This window comes from Micromys minutus (assembly GCF_963924665.1).
Source record: "Micromys minutus genome assembly, chromosome: 8".
Taxonomy (NCBI): domain Eukaryota; kingdom Metazoa; phylum Chordata; class Mammalia; order Rodentia; family Muridae; genus Micromys; species Micromys minutus.
The window spans coordinates 46,656,076-46,673,909 of NC_137977.1; the positions used below are offsets into that span (position 1 = coordinate 46,656,076).

The 17,834-nt window shown below is 43.6% G+C and overlaps 1 protein-coding gene across 2 annotated transcripts in view; it reads left to right on the forward strand.

The window, feature by feature from the left end:
• Window positions 1-9,436: 9,436 nt before the first annotated feature.
• PDE6A (phosphodiesterase 6A) overlaps window positions 9,437-17,834 on the forward strand; it is a gene marked incomplete at its 5' end in the record, with an annotated part of 62,419 nt that continues 54,021 nt past the window's right edge. For both annotated transcript variants that reach the window (XM_080920447.1, XM_080920448.1), the window contains one exon: window positions 9,437-9,910. In XM_080920447.1, the coding sequence (XP_080776573.1) occupies window positions 9,437-9,910 (474 nt within the window). The remainder of the gene's footprint in view (window positions 9,911-17,834) is intronic.

The window sequence follows — 17,834 nt, forward strand, 5'->3', positions numbered from 1 at the left end:
AAAAATCAAAGGGTCTCTGTGCTGGCCCTACCCCACATGTTCATTTCTTCTACTCGGAGGAGAGATCTGTGTCTCTACATCCCAAGTTCTGACATTAAAGGTGTGCACTCACACAGCTCAACACATTTTACTCAGTCCTCAAAGCTTGAGGAATTACTGTACTAAGATTTTCTTCTTTTAAAATATCGAATGTTTAAAACTTTTTATTACATTTATTTGTGGGAGTGAAGTAGAGGGTATGTGTGTGGAGCTGGGTTTGGGGCTCACTTCCGCGGGCCCGGGGTTATTTCGAGACCAGATAGCTCCAGTTCAGCGCGAATCCACGCAGTAGATCGCGGGATCCACTAATTGGTTCTCTCCACTTGTGGATCCTGGAACCAAACTCAGGTTGTCAAACTTGACAGCAAGCAGTTTTACTAACTGAACCATCTTAAAGCCCCCCATCTTTTGTTTTGTTGGTTGGTTGGATGCTTTTTGTTGTTTTGTTTTGTTGTGTTTTTTTTTTTTTTTTTTTTTGACAAGGTCTCATCTCCAGCTTAGTTGTTCTTGAATTTAGTAATCCTGCTTCAGCTTTCCAAGTACATATAAGTGTGAGCCACCACACTTGGCTGTGACTCCCTTTGCAGAGTGAAGAAATATGACTCATACAGTAGGTGAGTTGCTGCATCCTATAGGCTATAAGTACAACCCAGTCACAGTGCAAAGCCCACTTTCTTAAATCCCAACACTAGTGAATAACATCTCCTCTCATCCCTGAACTTAACAGAAACCAGCAAAGAATGGACAAATTTAGTAAAAGCAATGATCTGTCTTCTTTTCCTCAGTCTGTGTTAATCTTTGTTACAGATGAAGAAATTGAGAGTCACAATAGTCATCAAGATATTATTTGTCAGGATGATGCCACCAAAAAGTAGTGGCAGAACAGATATGAATTTTGAAGGAACCTATCAGATGTCCAAGCCTAAGAACTCTCAACTATATCCAGTGCCAGGGACGAAAGCAAAGAAGCTGTAGGTCAGCCATTGTGGCTTTCCCTACCACCTCACCATTCCCAGCTGCTGCTTCCTGTTGCATCTCCCCAGGAAAACATTCCAGGGACCTGGACTTTGGCCTGAATGTCCCTCTTCCCTTCACTGGTGCTCTGGGAGATGATAACAAGTTTCCAGGCTGCTGCTGAGCTGCCTAATAATCTGCTTTAGCAACGGGTCAGCAGTCTGGCCACTCAGCACCTAGATCTCTCTAACCTCCTGTCTAAGCCTGAACCTTGGCCCTCCTGCTAGTCTTCCATTCCTGGAAGTTGGGCGGGGCAGCCTGAGAGCAACCTGTGTGGGTTATAATGTATTCTTCCCTGAACATCTCCATCAAAGAGTAGCCTCAGGCCTTCAAAGCAGACAAAGAATCATTTCAGTTAAGGATCATATCAGGATGCTCCCATCAGCATTTGCTGACCTTCCAGTGGGACAGGCTACTGCCTTCTAAAGCCCTCCGATGTTGGGATGACCTGATGTTCTGTTTCTAATGGTCTGTATAGCTGTTTTACTTTTTGGGGGGAAAAAATCAGTCTTATTGCTTTTAAAAATAGGTGACACAGAGTCAAGTTAAACTCAAGATTAACGGGAATCTGAGGATGTAGTTTCAGGCTAGCAAGCATGTCCTTAGGATGTGCAAAGTCCTGGGTGTTCATCGGTGAAGAGTAAGTATCTCTCACACCCTCCTATATCCCTCTTCTGCTAGTGTTGTTTATGTGGCTATAGACCATTTTCCTCCACCCCCCCCCCCCCCCCCGTCACCTTCAATCCCTAAAAGAGGTGTGGCCTTTCAGGACCACTTGGGGCTATTATACAACAAGTGTGTGTGTGTGGGGGGGGGAGCAACATTCTCAGGCTCAATAAAGCAACCATTTCCATGATTAGTCTTAGAAGAAAACTTCCTTTGAGAGGAAAAAGAAACTAGCTAGGAAAAAAATAAAAAATTTTTTTAAAGTTAAAGAACCTTCTGTGAGGTTAAAAACTGTGCTTTGTAGGATTTTTGAATGAAACGGCTTTGGGATTTTCCTTCACCAGAGAGGTCGCTGCGTCTCTTATGTTCCTGTGCTGTGGGTGCTCCAGCGAATGGGGGACCTATACTAGGAAGGCCAAGCACACCAAGGCTTCTGAGCCCCAGCTAAGAGAAGACTTGGTGCATTTTGGGGAGCTATGCCATTAAAAGGGAGTAGCAGCTAGAAGTTCTTATGGGGTTGGCCAAGCAAACCTTCACATGGTCAGAAGTCGGACCATCAGTTATGATGATTGGGTTGAATGTCCTGTTGCACTGTGGGGTGGGCACTTGGAATACATAAAATTTGATTTGGAGAAAGAAGAGAAATGTGATTCTCATACCCACTGTGAAGGTGCGCACATCACTCGGTTATAAATATTTAAGTACAGAGAGTAAGCAATCAGAAGCTACGGAACCCAGGTCGCTTTCAAGAACACAGAGTAAGAACTGTAGGAAATGGACACTCGAAATGAAATATGATCTTGGCATTAAAATATTGACTTTTGAAGTATTTGTTTAAACTCTGACAGATAGCCAAGACAACATCTTACAGCATTTAGAAATGGGCTTGTTCTCTTTCTGGTCAAGAGTTTGATTAAGAAAATCAGAAAGTAAGGCAGGTGGTGGTGGAGGCACAAGCCATTGATTGCAGCACTTGGGAGGCAGAAGCAGGTTGGTTTCTGAATTGGAAGTCAACCTGGTCTACAGAACCAGTTCTAGGACATCCGGGACCACACAGAGAGACTTTGCCTCAAACAAAACAAAACAAAAAAGTATAACCACAGTTTCTTTCTTTCTTTCTTTTTTTATTGCGTAATTGGGAAAGAAAGATGGAGGCTGGGAATGTAGCTCAGTTGGTAGAGGGCTTGCCTGGCATGCCCGAAGCCCTGGGTTCAATCCCCAGCACTCGTATAGTGAGTGACTCATGACTCTGATCCCAGCACCAGAGGCAGGAGGATCAAAGCCAAAGAATCCTCAGCTGTGTAGTGAGTTTGAAGATAGCCTGAGGTGGACAAGTCTCTTTTGGGAAGAAGAAAGAAAGGGTATGGAGGAAAAAAAGAAGGGAAGGGAAGAGGAAGAAAGGTATGTCTCTGGGCAGTAACTGCTGTATTCTTCTTACTTGCCTCTATCTTTCAAATTTCCTATATCATGAAAATGTGCCTATATGTAATTCGTGCACAGAGAGAAAATATTAAAAGTGTATTTCAGTAAAAGGAGCCAGGCATGCTGGTGCACAGGTCTAGGATTTGGGTGGCTTAGGCTTGTGCACCGCTGTCTCCAAAGAAATCAGAAGGGGAGGGGCACAGGGAGGGAGGGAAGAGAGCCAGGAGCGATGGCATTTGGGAGACAGACAAGAGAGAGCCTGGGCTATATTTTGAGACTCTATCTCAAAAGAAAATAAGAAGATATTAGAGAGGTGGGCCTGTCACTGTCTGTCCTCATTAACCTTTATTTTTAACTTAATACAGCTTAGAGTCAGCTGGGAAGGGGGAACATCAAATGAAGAACTGCCGAGGTCAAACTGGCCTGTGGCTGTTCTGTGAGCCGCGGTCTGGATTGATGATTGATGTGGGAGAGCCCCGCCCACTCTGCTAAGCACCAGCTCTCAGCAGGTGGGGCTGTGATGTGTAAGTGAGGAGCCCTTAAGCAGGGTTCCCCTGTGGCTTCTGCTGCAGTTCCCATCCTAATTGTCCTCAATGAGAAACTGACCTGGAAGCGGAAGCCAGGTAAGTGCCATCCCACCTTTCCATTACGTTGCTTTTTGGCCAGGGCTGTTTTATCACAGCAACAGAAAGCAAATGAACACTGCCTCACACTTGGCTTATTTTTGATCATTTTTTGTATAGCTGTGTTTACTAAGACCCTGCCGTCCATTGTTCAATACATCAGCCTCAATATCAGCCTCGCAGCAGTTCTGTTAGTAAATGTCATCATTTATCTATAATTTGCAAATAAAGAAATTGACACAGTAGTTTAAGTAACTTCCCCTAACGTATAATAATAATGATAATGATAATAATAATAATAATAATAATAATAATAATAATAATAATATGTTCAGAGAATGAATAGGGTTCAAATTCAGGTCTCTCTGCTTAGATGGCTGACTGTGTGTTCTCACCTGCTTTTGATGCTGTTGTCAAAGGTGCATTTAAGATCTGTTTTGGCTGCACCTCTTGGGAGTTGTTATGAATGTGTTTCATGTGTTGGAACTTTGGTCCTTAGTGTGGTGGGGCTGAGGTGGTCTGTCCTTGAAGAGGTGGTGGTGGGGCATAAATACCTGGAACATTCCTCATAAAAGGGATTGATGTCATTTCCGAGGTACTCTGAAGCACCAGATCCCCTAAAACAAGTAAGCCAAGCTCTTGAAAACCTTCTGGTTTTCTGTGTTGACAAGTGATCCCTCCCATTTCCAGACCCATGGTGGCCAAGAACTACAAAGGCCTTTTCTAAAGCACTGTATTCTTGACGTTTTAGAACTGTGACCTCAATAAACCACTGTTCTTTGGAAGTCCCAGTCTCAGGGCTTTGTTGCTATCCTAGAAAACTACAATTTCCCCAAAGTTCCTGACTTAAAAAAAAAAAAAAAAAAAAAAAAGATTATAGAATCGTTGAGAATTTGAGCTTAAGGGGAAAAGGTGCTGCAAATGAAAATAAGGACAAGCCTTGGCAAAACAATTCTCCAGGTTAGATCCTTAAGGTGAAACAGAGACATTTCCAAACTCAACAGGAAGCTCATTTAAGTTGAATAAATTAGGTAACATGTGGCCAGTCAGGAATTGACAACAACTCCAGGTCAAGGGTAAGAATAAGTGACAATTGAGAGTGAGCCGACGTGTGTAAGGTGTGGGTGGAGGTCCTGCAAGGTTGTTCAGCAGCTCTAAAGACAGCTATGCTGTCAGGGAAGCATGCCTCTGTGGCTTCCTGGAAGAGGTGGGGTTTTACAAGTCCAGGGGAGAAAGGTCTTTCATCAGGAAATGCAAACTAAAGCAGCACCTAAGGCCAGTGAAACGTCCTGTACAGGGACACTGGCTGATGCCCAGAGAATCCCAGTGACACAGATTAGCCAAGGGTACCACTGTACCTCATGTCACCTTCTTTCTATCACACAGCATGGCTCACATGTTTTCCATCTTACAACAGCCTCTTTACTGCAGTCTTAGCCTCAGAGTCAGCTTCTTGTATAAATGCTGAGCCTTGTCCTGTTTGAGTGTATCCCATAGGCTTATATATTTGAATGCTTAGTCATCAGGGAGCAGCACCATTTGAAAGGATTAGAAAGATTAGAAGGTGTGGCCTTGTTGGAGTAGGTGTTAGAGGAAGCTGTTCACTGGGAGATTTCAAAAGCCCATGCCAGTCTCAGACTCTCTACTGATCAAGATATACAGCTCTCAGCTTCTGCTCCACTGTCTGCCTGCGTGCCATCACGTTCCCTACCATGATAGACTAAGCTTCTAGAACTGTAATCTAGCCCCAACTAAATGCTTTCTTTTATAACAGTTGCTTTGGTCATGGTGTCTCTTCACAGCAATAGAACAGTAACTAAGACAGAAGTTGGTACCACTGGCATGGAGCTCACTACCTATATGGTGAAACAATTATTTTATGGTCAAAATAACTAGAAATAGCTGACTAATTACTATCCAGTTGAACACATTGCCATTTGTAGAAAGAAACAAAATTTCTGTCAGTTTTGTATGGTTCAGCTTAATGTTCATATCTTGGCTTTGTATTATATATTACATTATCTCATGTATTGTATGATACTATGTTATCTCATTTAATCCCCAAAATAGTCATGTAAACTTATTCTAATTTTATAAGTGGACAAAGTAAGGTTTGGAAATTTTAAGTAATTTACATAAGAGGCTCATGGTCTTAATAAATGGTATAAGGTTGTCTCTACTTCTTATTCCTCTGCCTCAGCCTCCCAAGTCCTGGGATAGCAGTCATGCAACACCATGCTGTCATAGTTTGAATATGCCTGGCCCAGGGAGTGACACTATTTGGAGGTGTGGCCTCATCGGAGTAGGTGTGTCACTTTGGGCGTGGACTTTGAGAACCTTATCCTAGCTGCCTGGAAGTCAGTTTTCTGCTAACAGACCTTAGATGAAGATGTAGAACTCTCAGCTCTGCCTGCACCATGCCTACCTGGATGCTACCATGTTCCTGTCTGGATGATAATGGACTGAGCCTCTGAACCTGTAAGCCAGCCCCAATTAAATATGGTCCTTATAAGAGTTGTCTCAGTCATGGTGTCTGTTCACAGCAGTAAAATCCTAACTAAGACACATGCCTAGCAACCTTCTGTCTTGTTTTGTCTTCTATTTTTGAGACAGAGCCTTATTACATAGCTTTGTGCTATCCTCATAATTTCCTATGAGACCCAGGCTGGCTTCAAATAGTAATCTTCCTTCTTTAACCCCATTGAGTTCTAGAGTCACCACCATGTCCACTGTACCCAGCTTCCTCCATTTTCCCACAGTAGCTTATATCTTTGACCTAGTAGATTGCCCTGCTCTCTGGACCCTTCCTGAACAAGCTAGCATTCTCTTACCAGGACTTTGATTCTCAGCACCCATATCAGGTGTTCACAACTGCCTGTAACTACAGCTTCATGGAATACAATGCCTTCTTCTGGCCTCTGTGGGTACTAGCACACACACACGCATAAACGTGCATGAAGACATACACATTTAAAAAAAAAAAAAGATAAATATTTTTGAAAGAAGCCAAAGCATCTAACTATGGAGACTCATTTATCTCTCAGGGGGCATAGAGAAATGTCAACAGTATTCTTAAGTGTCACAATATCAAGGGACTCCTCTGGCATATAGTGGGTGGAGACTGAGGTAAGTATCTTTGGTATATAGGACAACCTCTTACAATGAAGAATTACTGAACTGCATATGGCAGTGGGAGGTTTGGAACCCTTGCTGTAGAAGATGATGACAAAGTTCCGAGGACAATTCTGTAGTCATTACAGTGAATGAGAGGCCCCTTTGAAGGACATTCATGATACTCAGTAAAGAAGGAAAAAACATGTTATAGTCTGGTATGTGTAAGTATTCTAAAAACCTTTAAGTGTGCAATGAATTTTAATTTTGATCTTCTCTTTTTTGTCATCCTGTATTTTTTAAAGTTTAATAGTCAAGAACATATACAAATTCTAAATAAAAAGTTTTTTAAATGGCTTTAAAAACTTGGCTCAACACCAAGGATGTGTCAAGTGACCCTGAAAGACCCAGAGGACAAACCCTGATAGGTCAGGCCCTTGCCCTCATGAATCATGTCCAGTAGGGAGGGACAGAGTCCAGTGGGAAGGACAAGAGAGAGAAGCTGAGAGAATTTCTGGAAGGAATAAATACAATAAAGGAAATAGGGTGGGATAACGTGAAGGACCTGAGGGAAGATGGTGTGGTGCTTCCTTGGGCTAAGATAGCAAGACGTGATGAGCAATACTAAAACCTCACCGTCTGAAGACTGTGCTGAACTGGGGAAGACTGTTTGAACGAGGTGAGATACAGCATCTGGTTGGGAGAAGGTCAGATTGTCACATGGACTGTCAAGTAAAGAGCATCCTTTTCTTTCCCCTTTGTAAGCAACAGGTGAATATTCCTGTTACTTAGTCATGCCGTTACTGGAAGGCTGAAAAGCAACAATGAATGGCCTACACATGTGCGGAACTGAGAGCTTTGCGAAGCTCACCTGTACAGAAGTCACAGTGTTTGCCATTGGGTGGAGAGGGGCACCTTTGTACATGGTACTATGTGAGGGCAATACCTCCGCGAGTTTATTACACTCTACAACGAAGGGAGTAATCCACTTTACAACGAAGTCTCTTTACAAAGTTCAAAGTGCCAGCAACTGTTTACAACCATGCATTCCACAGCCTTTATAGGCACTGTGCACAGCATAGCGCTGTCATGGAAGCCAAAATAAGGTCTGGACAGAGAGGGGGTGCTCTTTCCTACCCCTCTCTGTGCAGGAGAGGCACACTTATGAGAATTCTGGTGCTTCTAGATTCTCTGGAGTTGATAGCCTACCGACAGTGGTGTGCATTTCTGACAAACAACCCAAGAAAGCCCAGGGATAGAGTTAGAAAAAACACATTAAAGCACCAGGAGAAAGATTGAGTTGAAAGGACCACAACTACACTGTTAAGCAGAAGTTACCTCTGAGCAGTAGGGTTATGTGTGGTTTTAATTGTCCTTTTCCATTATTTTCTACAGAGAACATGTATTAAATTTTTGTAATAAAAGAATAACTATGGAAGGTGTGCTTTTTTTTTTAAAATAAGGGCTCTGAAAATATTAAAATTAGAATATTGTTAAAAATCCAAGTCCAAGAAAGGTTTAGACCATGCTATACCTGTGTACACAGATCACAAGCAACCTGGCAACAACCATGGCCACTAAAACCCCACAGTTGAGAGACTTAGGGAAAGAGGTAATGAGTGTGAGGTAGTGGTTAGCTTTAATTGTCAAATCAACACAACCTAGCACCTGGAAACATTGTCTCAACGATGTTTCTACAATGCATTGGCCTATGGGCATATCTTTTAGGGATATTGACTGGTGTAGAAGACAACCTACTTTAGGCAGGGGTTCTAAACTGTAGACAGATAAGCCCAACACAAGCAAGCAAGTGGTCATGCATTCATTCCCTCTCTCTGCTCTTGATTGTGGATGTGAGGTGACCATCTGTCTCAAGCTCCTGCTGCCCCGACAACCACCCACAAATGATGGGCTGTTACCCGAAACTGTGAACATAAACACACCCTTTCTCCCCTAAGTCACTCTTTGTCAGGATATTTTATCAAAGCCAAAGACTGGAAGGTTCCAGTTGGGGGAATGGATGAGGAGTCTTGTCAGTAGCTGTGTCAAAACTCTGGTCCTTCCTGCAGAGGAACTGTAGTTAGACTTGTAAACTCTTCTTACTGTCCAAGAAGTCAAACAAAGCTCCTAAATAGTAATTGCCTGCCATTGATGTCATGGGTTCGAAGAAAGCCACCAAGGGCAGCGAGGACGCACTTATAGGACGGTGTTAGGCTGTCCCTGAGCTGCCTGTCGTACACTGTGCAGAAGTGACATTCAGTGTAGATGTCTCCTCTCAGCTCTTATCAGACCAGGGCAAAAAGGAGCCACACCCCTTCTCTCTTTCAGGCCCCAGAGGCATCTGGAACTTACTTATCCTCATGATCGTCTCAAGATGTATTAATAACATAATCCCCCGGCTTGCCCCTGCTCTTGTGTGGCCTTCTCAGTGCAATTTACAGTCAAGACCCAGAGAAGGTCAGATTTCGGTGGGGCATACTGAAATTAGTTTGCTTGGAAAGTGCCCTGGAGGGGCTGGAGCCTGAGCCCCTCCTTGGGAGCAGCTAGAGGCAGTCTGAGCCATGGGTGAGGTGACAGCAGAGGAGGTGGAAAAGTTCCTGGATTCAAATATTGGCTTTGCCAAGCAATACTATAATTTTCACTACCGGGGGAAGGTCATTTCAGACCTCCTCGGGGCCAAGGAGGCAGCCGTGGACTTCAGCAACTACCACGACGTGAACAGCGTGGAGGAGAGCGAGATCATCTTTGACCTCCTGCGGGACTTTCAGGAGAACTTACAGGCCGAGAAATGCACCTTCAATGTCATGAAGAGGCTCTGCTTCCTCCTGCGGGCGGACCGCATGAGTCTGTTCATGTACAGGACCCGCAATGGCACTGCAGAGCTGGCCACCAGGCTCTTCAATGTCCACAAGGATGCCATCCTAGAGGACTGCTTGGTGATGCCCGACTCTGAGATTGTCTTCCCTCTGGACATGGGTGTTGTGGGCCACGTCGCACACTCCAAAAAGATCGTCAATGTCCCCAACACAGAAGAGGTATGCTCTCCCCGTAAGATGGATGTGGGAATGCACTGTTCCCTGGGGTTCTAGAGTCCAAGTGGGCTGGGCTATTGTTGGCCACCAAGCCTGGGCTGTTCAGAGAGTGGTGCCACTCTCTATTTATCAAAAAACACTTAGAACATTTTATTTAGAAAAAAAAAATACTCAAAACCAGCAGGAATTTAAAGTACTACAAAGAATTGCGTGTCTTTCATGCATAATCACCAATTATTGACATCCTATCATAGCAGCTTCTCTCTCTATTCCTGTGGTCTGCTAGAAGGAAGTTGTAGGCATGCCCTTTCTTCCATACAGCCTTTGGTCTGTATTTCTAGAGCAGGACATTTCTTCCACAGCCACAGTATAATGGTGGAATGTAGGGAACAGTCAAACAGCACCATCATCTAACCACGTAAATCCAGCATTTTCCTGGTGTACACTAATGTAGCCCTACCTCCTTAGTTTACCGTCTGAGAATCTTCCTCTGTCTGTCTTTGTTTTCTGGAAAGCTGGTGTATTTGAAGAAATGTTTCATGCCGAATTGGACAAACCCACACATATTTTACAGAAATGCCCGTCTATTTTGGCTTATGTAACCCCTCTATTCCCACCACCATCATTCTCTCTCTTTACTACACTCTGGGCAAGGAGAAAGAAAGAGGGAAGGAGAGAATAAGGAAGAGAGAGAGAGAGAGAGAGAGAGAGAGAGAGAGAGAGAGAGAGAGAGAGAGAGAGAGAGAGAGAGAGAGAGAGAGAGAGAGAGAGAGAGAGAGACTCATTTGGCATCCCAGGCTGGTCTAGAAGTCCCTGTGTAGCCCAGGCTGGCTTCAGACTCTTGGCAATCCTTTTCAATCAACTAACCAAGTGCCAGAATTATAGGCATGAGCCACCATGCCTATTTGTCTGATATGCCTTTATAATTAGATTGGGTTTCATGTTCTCCCAGAAGTATCACGAAGGTTATATTATTTTTCTTCATATTTTCTATCTGGAAACAGAGATGATTGTTCCATTACTAGAAATGTTAACATTGATTACCCGATCTTTTCCCTAAAAATCCAGAAGCTTAGAGTATTACTGAGAGTTCTAAGCCATTAGTTACAGAGTCAAATCAAAGACTAGCCTGGGCTACAGAGTCAAATCAAAGACTAGCCTGGGCTACAGAGTCAAATCAAAGGCCAGCCTGGGCTACAGAGAGCCTTCACATCCAAATCAACCAGATCTCGTAGTTCATGGAATTTTACTGGAAGCTCTGACCAAGATCCCTATGATCAGATCAGTGTCCCTGCTGGATTTTAGCTTTGAAGGCTGCAAAGCCGTTCCACTTGGTCTCTTGTCCAAGTCAACCAACCGCACTTACCCTCCTTCAGATCTCAGTTTAACAGTCTCTACCTTGGGAACACCCTGTGTCATAGTTGTCCTCTTCCTGAAGTTATTGATTAAGGTTCTAGCACAGGGGACATTATTTACTCCGTGTTTATCCTGGGACCTACACAATGTCAGGCACACAGCAAGTGGTCAGTAAACACAGCCTAAAGACTTTCCATGGAAAGTTAATTCCTAAACTTCAGGGTCACAGAGGCCTTATTCAATAGTTACACCAGCCCTACTAAACAATCATGTTTCACCATTTCCAGGGTCTGGCTCCTGGATATTTCGTGTCCTTTTTATTTGTTTTGTTTGATTGGTTGTTTTGAGATAGGATCTCACTGTGTAGCCTTGGTTGGCCTAGAACTTGCACTGTATACTAGATTGCCTTGAAGTCATATAGATTCTCTTGCCTCCATGGGTCACATGCCTGGCCTCATGTATTTTGTGACTTTGTCTTTATCTTTCTTCTGTATTTATTTCAAATCAATAGTCTTAAGGTTAGAAAGAGAAGAAGAAGAAGACAGCCCAGACAGTGAGGTGCTTGCCAGGCAAGCATGAGAAGCCAAGTTCAATTCCTAGAATCCACATTTAAAAATTTAAAACAAAACCAATCATTCTGGGATGTATCTGTAATCCCAGAGCTGGGAAGGTAAAGACAGGCAGAACCTAGGGTTTGATGACTTGCTAGCCTAGCTAAGTCAATAAACTTTAGGCCAGTGAAAGACTCCGTCTGGAAAAACAAAACAAAACAAAACAAAACAAAAAAACAAAAAAAAACATGAAGAATGGCATGCAAAGTTGACCTCTGTCTTCCACATGCAAGTACATATAAATATACCTTTACATGCAAACACACACACACACACACACACACACACACACACACACACACACACACTCACTCACTCCAGGGGGAAGAAAAGAGGTACTGTCAAAGTCAATTTTGTCCAACAGGACTCCAGAGGTCTTGAAAAGGGGCTTGCAGCAAAAGTAAGTAGTAAGCATTAAGCCCAAGTTAACACAAGAATTCAAAGGGGTCATCAAACATTGGTAACCTGGTTTTTCTTCTAAAAATCCAGCTGTCTAGAGCACTTGAAGCCAACTACAAAGTCAAACCTCAGGTCAGCCTAGGCTACAAAGAAACTAGCTCTCTGGAAAACAACACCAGGCAGAGTGCATAAGAGAAATCTCTCCAAAATGTACCCACTTGTTGGTCTCTTTTTCCCTTGTCTCCAGATTCTTGTGTAATAAATATCTCATTGTCTTGGGCCTACAGACAATGACACGGAAACTCTTGCTCACGGTCAGACAGGTGTAAAGCAGAGATGGAATTTAAACTCAGGTACTCTGGCCTTGAGCCCATGCTCTAACCCTCTGCTACCCCACACTTCCTCCTTAGTTATAAAATAAGGTCATAGGATGGAGTGTTACTTAAGAAAGATCATTTCTGATCATATTTCAGGAGTTATGACCTATGCTTTGAGCTCAGAGCTGGGTGTGGCTGTTGCCACTTCCTAAGGACATGTATAGCCTAGGCAAATCATTTAGCCTAACTGGACTCCCCTTTTATTGTATAAAACACGAATAGTACTCTGTTTCTGTCTCCTACATGCTGGGATTTCAGGTGGGCTGCTATAGCTACCCAGCTTTTACATGGGTTCTAAGACTCTGAATTATGGACCAAGCTTGTACAATAAATGCTTTATTCATTGAGCTATTTCCCCAACCTACATGGGCAGTTCCTGTCCCTTATTACAATCCCATTGCTGTTAGTAAGGATCTATTCTAAGTGGCAGAGCCACAAAACATCTGTGTGGACTATGGGGAAAAAAAATCTAACCTTGCCTTCTGGAGTTTTCCTTTTAGATTTTTTTTAGTCTCTGGAAGCGCTAAGCCCTTCATAGGCTTTGGTGTCTTGGAATTGAGGATTTAAGAAGGTCTGATTCCATAAGATCCAGGCCTAACAGACTGATGAGCCTCTGTGCTGGCCTGTTATTTTCTGTTCAGCTCTCTTGTTCTTCCTTGCAGCCACTCCCATTCTTTCCCAGAAGTCTTTAGGTCTAGGTCAGTGTCCCTGGCTGTGAGTGACTCAGTCCTGCAGGAAAGTTCAGCCAAGACCAGGAAGTCCAGAGTGCTTAGCCTTGGCATGTTGCTTGCTGCTTTTCTTGGGAATTTCACTCAGTTCTAGGCTCTGGGATGGACACTGTCTTTCTAACTACAAGCTGAGTAACTAGTGGAGAAGGAGAAGATGGTGTGGACTGGGGTCTGAGTTGTCTCTGAATATCTATAAAGTTTTATTTTGAGTCTTCATTGCCCTAAAGAGTCTGGGGATGGTTACAGTTGCTTTGTTGTTGGGATGTGAGGCTACAAACTAGTTTCCTCGGGGCTCTCCTGCACATCTGCATCCCTGGCAAATCTCTGCTCAACCTTGTGCTTCTTAGAAAAGATGGGATCAGCACTGACAGGTAAAATGGAAGGTGATCAGCTAAGCTTGGATTTTAATAAACAAAGGGTAGCGCTTTAGAATATCTCATGAAATACTTAAGATATGCTTAGGATTAAAAATAATTATTTATCATCTACTTGAAATTCAGATTTAACCTGGCAGCCTGTCTCTGTTGTTGTAAGTATCTGTTAGGTCTATTTGGTTTATTAAGTCAATTAGCTCCAGGATTCCTGGTTATTGGGAAGAGTAAAGCATTGAAGTCTCCCACTCCGTGAGGTGTTTGTCCTCATCTCTCTTTACTGTTTGTCCCTGACACCTCATCCAGTACCTGGGGTAGAGTGGGATACTCACTCACTTAACGCATGAGTGAACTTTAACCCCTCTTCAACACCAACCAATTCCATTCAAGACTTCTGGCTCGAAAGGACTTTTAGAGCTGGGAGAATGATCACCTGCAACCTCTCAGGTCTAGTCTGCCTCTGTTCCATCCTTTCTGGAGACTCAGAAATTGGCACACTAGACAGAAGAGAAACCATCACTCTGACTTCATCGTGGGGGTGGAGGGATGAAGGCAGTGTACTAAGTACTCACTGAGGATAATCACAGGAAAGTATCTCCATCTTTGTGGCCCACCCTATTTTCAGGGACTGATTTACACTGTGGTTAGAACTGGACGTTTGTGTCTAACATGATATCCCACCATGCTGTGAGCACCCAGAGAGAACAACCTTGTGTTACCTGTTGTCTTACTTCCTTTTCCTGTTGCTGTGATAAAACACCCTGACAAAAGCAACTTACAGGAGAAAGGGTTTGTGCTCTGTTCTCTAGAGTCACAGAACTTATGGAATGCCTCTATATATTAAGGGAAATTATTGGAATGACTTACAGTCTGCTGTCCAACTAACCTGGCAATGAGCAGCTGTGAATGGGAAGTCTAAGAATCTGGTAGTCGCCCAGTCTCTTGAAGCTAGGTGTTTCAGCCGATCTTCTGTATAACCTGGAATCTTGAAGAAGCAGGCTCTAACAAATATGCTGGCAAGTAAGTGCAAGCAGGTGAAGAAGAAGGAAGCTTCTTAGGTGAAACCACACCTGGACCAAAACTCTTCTATTCTTGAAACTTGCTCTGTCCCAGACTAACCCTTGAACTCTGAGAGATCTGTTTGCCTCTGTCTCCTGAGATTAAAAGTGTTTACTACCTTGCCTAGATCTAAGCTTTTAATGGCCACTGTGCTTTAAGATCCAGATTAAAAGCCTATGTCTTTCAGCCTTAAGATCTGGATTACAAGTGTGCCCTCCATTTCTGGACTGTAGTTCATTTCAGATAGCGTCAAGTTAACAACTGGGTATAGCCATCACATGCTGTCTTGCAGTTTAAGGGTACAGTCCACCACAGTGGGGAAAGATCAAAGCAGGGGTTTGAATCTCTAGTCACAACACAATCACAGTCATGAAGCAGAAAGAATGATAAATGGATGATTGCTGCTGAATGCTTTCTCTACTTACATAGTCCAGGATCCCAGCCAGAGAATAGTGCCACCCGCAGTGGACAGGTCTTCCCATCTTAGTTAGCAATAAAGGTCATTGTTCATAGGCCTTGACATATCCAGACCCAAGGCTCAATAAGTACAAATGAATGAGTAAATTAACCAATTAGTCAGTGAATAAATCAACAGCTAATGAATGGGTAGAGCAGCTGTGCTACTCATCAGCAAGGGACTTGTCCATGAACGAGAAGGAACAGCTCAGTTTGGCAGATTTGATAATGTACGTAAGCTGTCTGGCTTTTAGCATAGCTCATCCTTATTATTTAGTAGGTAATGGGTTCTATTAACAGATCCTACCATGGGTCCAACAGTATTCAGCACTGTGAGGGTTTGAGAGGAGAAACTGGGGAATAAAGAATGAGAAGCAGAATTTAAATCTAGGCATGGTGATTGTACTGGCTGGTTTTGTGTCGACTTAACACAAGCTGGAGTTATCACAGAGAAAGAAACCTCCCTTGAGAAAATACCTCCATGAGATCCAGGCATTTTCTCAACTAGTGATCAAGAGGGGAGCCCATTATGGTTGGGGCCATCCCTGGGCTGGTAGACCTGGGTTCTATAAGAAAGCAGGCTGAGCAAGCCAGGGGAAGCAAGCCAGTAAGTAACGTCCCTCCATGGCCTCTGCACCAGCTCCTACTCTGCACCAGCTCCTGCTTTCTGACCTGCTTGAGTTCCAGTCCTGACTTCCTTTGGTGATAAACAGCAATGTGGAACTGTAAGCTGAATAAACCCTTTCCTTCCCAACTTGCTTCTTGGTCGTGATATTTCGTGCAGTAATAGAAACCCTGACTAAGACAGTGATGTATACCTAAAAATCCCAGCACCCAGAAGTTTAAGACAGGAAGGTGGTGAGTTTAAGGCCACACTGGGTTAGGCAATAATAATAAGCCATTTGTAGACACATAGAAACTTTTCTGAACAATAAATAAATGAGTGAATACTGAGGCTTGCCACTCTGGGCCCTCTATTCTTCCCCTCCTTTTTAACACCTCAGATACACAGATCTTTCTTTTCTTCTGTCTCAGTTAGGGTTTTATTGCTGTGAAGAGGCACCATGACCATGGCAACTCTTACAAAGGACAACATTTAACAGAGGTTCAGACCATTCTCATTATGGCAGAAAACATAGTAGCATGCAAGCAGACATGGTGCTGGAGAAGGAGCTGAGAGTTCTACATCTGGATCCACAGGCAGTAGAGACTGAGACACATTTTCTCCAATGATGCTGCAATACTCCAACAAGGTCACACTTCCACATTTTCTATCGGCCATGGGAGCCATTTTTATTCAAACCACTATATCTTCCAAGCCCATCCCTACCATCTGAACTTTGTAGTTGTTATGCCCCTCCTTGGAATGAATGTACTTCCTCTGCTTCTCTGCCTTGGGCCCCCAGCTCAGTGCTACCTTTCAGAGAAGTCTTCCTAACTCCCTTTCAAACCTGAGCAGCCTTCCCCATCACTATTAAGGTATTCCTGGTTTGTTCTTTCAGGGCAGATTGTCGCAGGCTGCAGGGCAAATGCTGAACTCGATTAATTTTTTTTTGTTAAGATTTATTTATTTCATGTATGTGAGTACAGTGTCACTGTCTTCAGACACACCAGAAGAGGGCATCGGATCTCATCACAGATGGTTGTGAGCCACTATGTGGTTGCTGGGAATTGAACTCAGGCTCCCTGGAAGAGCAGACAGTGCTTTTAAACGCTGAACCATCTCTCCAGCCCACTCTTTTCTTATTTTTTATGTCTCCTGTATTTAACTGTCTGTTTTACCAGAATAAAAGTCTCCAGTTCTGTACTATAGCCCCAGGGTTCAGAGCAGTGCTTCACTCAGAATGCATTTTGTCAGTCCTGAGTTAATGAATGGCTCTGGATCATCCTTAACCAAGTCTCTTATGCCTGGGTTTTAAAATCAATGGCTCGGGGCTGAGGAAATGGCTTAGTAGGCAAGAGAGCTTGCATTACCAACACGAAGACTTGAGGTCAAATCCCCAGCATTTACACACACACAAAATAGTCAGGTATAGCTTATCTGTACTTACTGCCTCAGCATTGGGAGGACAGAGGCAGACAGAGCCGTAGCACTCAGTCGCCAGCCACCCTAGACAAACTGACCAGCTTGCTGTTCAATAGGAGACCGTGTCTCAAGGGAATAAGTCAGATGCTCTCCTTTGGCCTCCTCCTCAACTCTATGCGCGTGCGTGCGTACGTGCGTGTGTATGTGTGTGTGTGTGTGTGTGTGTGTGTACATGTGTGTGTGTATGTGTGTGTGTATGTGTGTGTGTGATGGTAAGCTCTCAGTGTGTGTGATGGTAATCTACATGACAGGAGCATCTAGACTTACCTCACAGACTTCTGAGCATGTCAGTGAGGGAGTAATTCGATCAGATTAACTAAGATGGGGAGACCCACCCTAAATATTGGCAGCATCATTTCCATGGGCTGACGTTCCAGACAGTATACAAAGGAGAAAGCAAACAGAATGTAGCCATTTGTTCTTCTCTGCTTGCTGCAAATGTGGTCAGCTGCTTCTTGCTCCTGTCAACACACCTTCCTGGAAA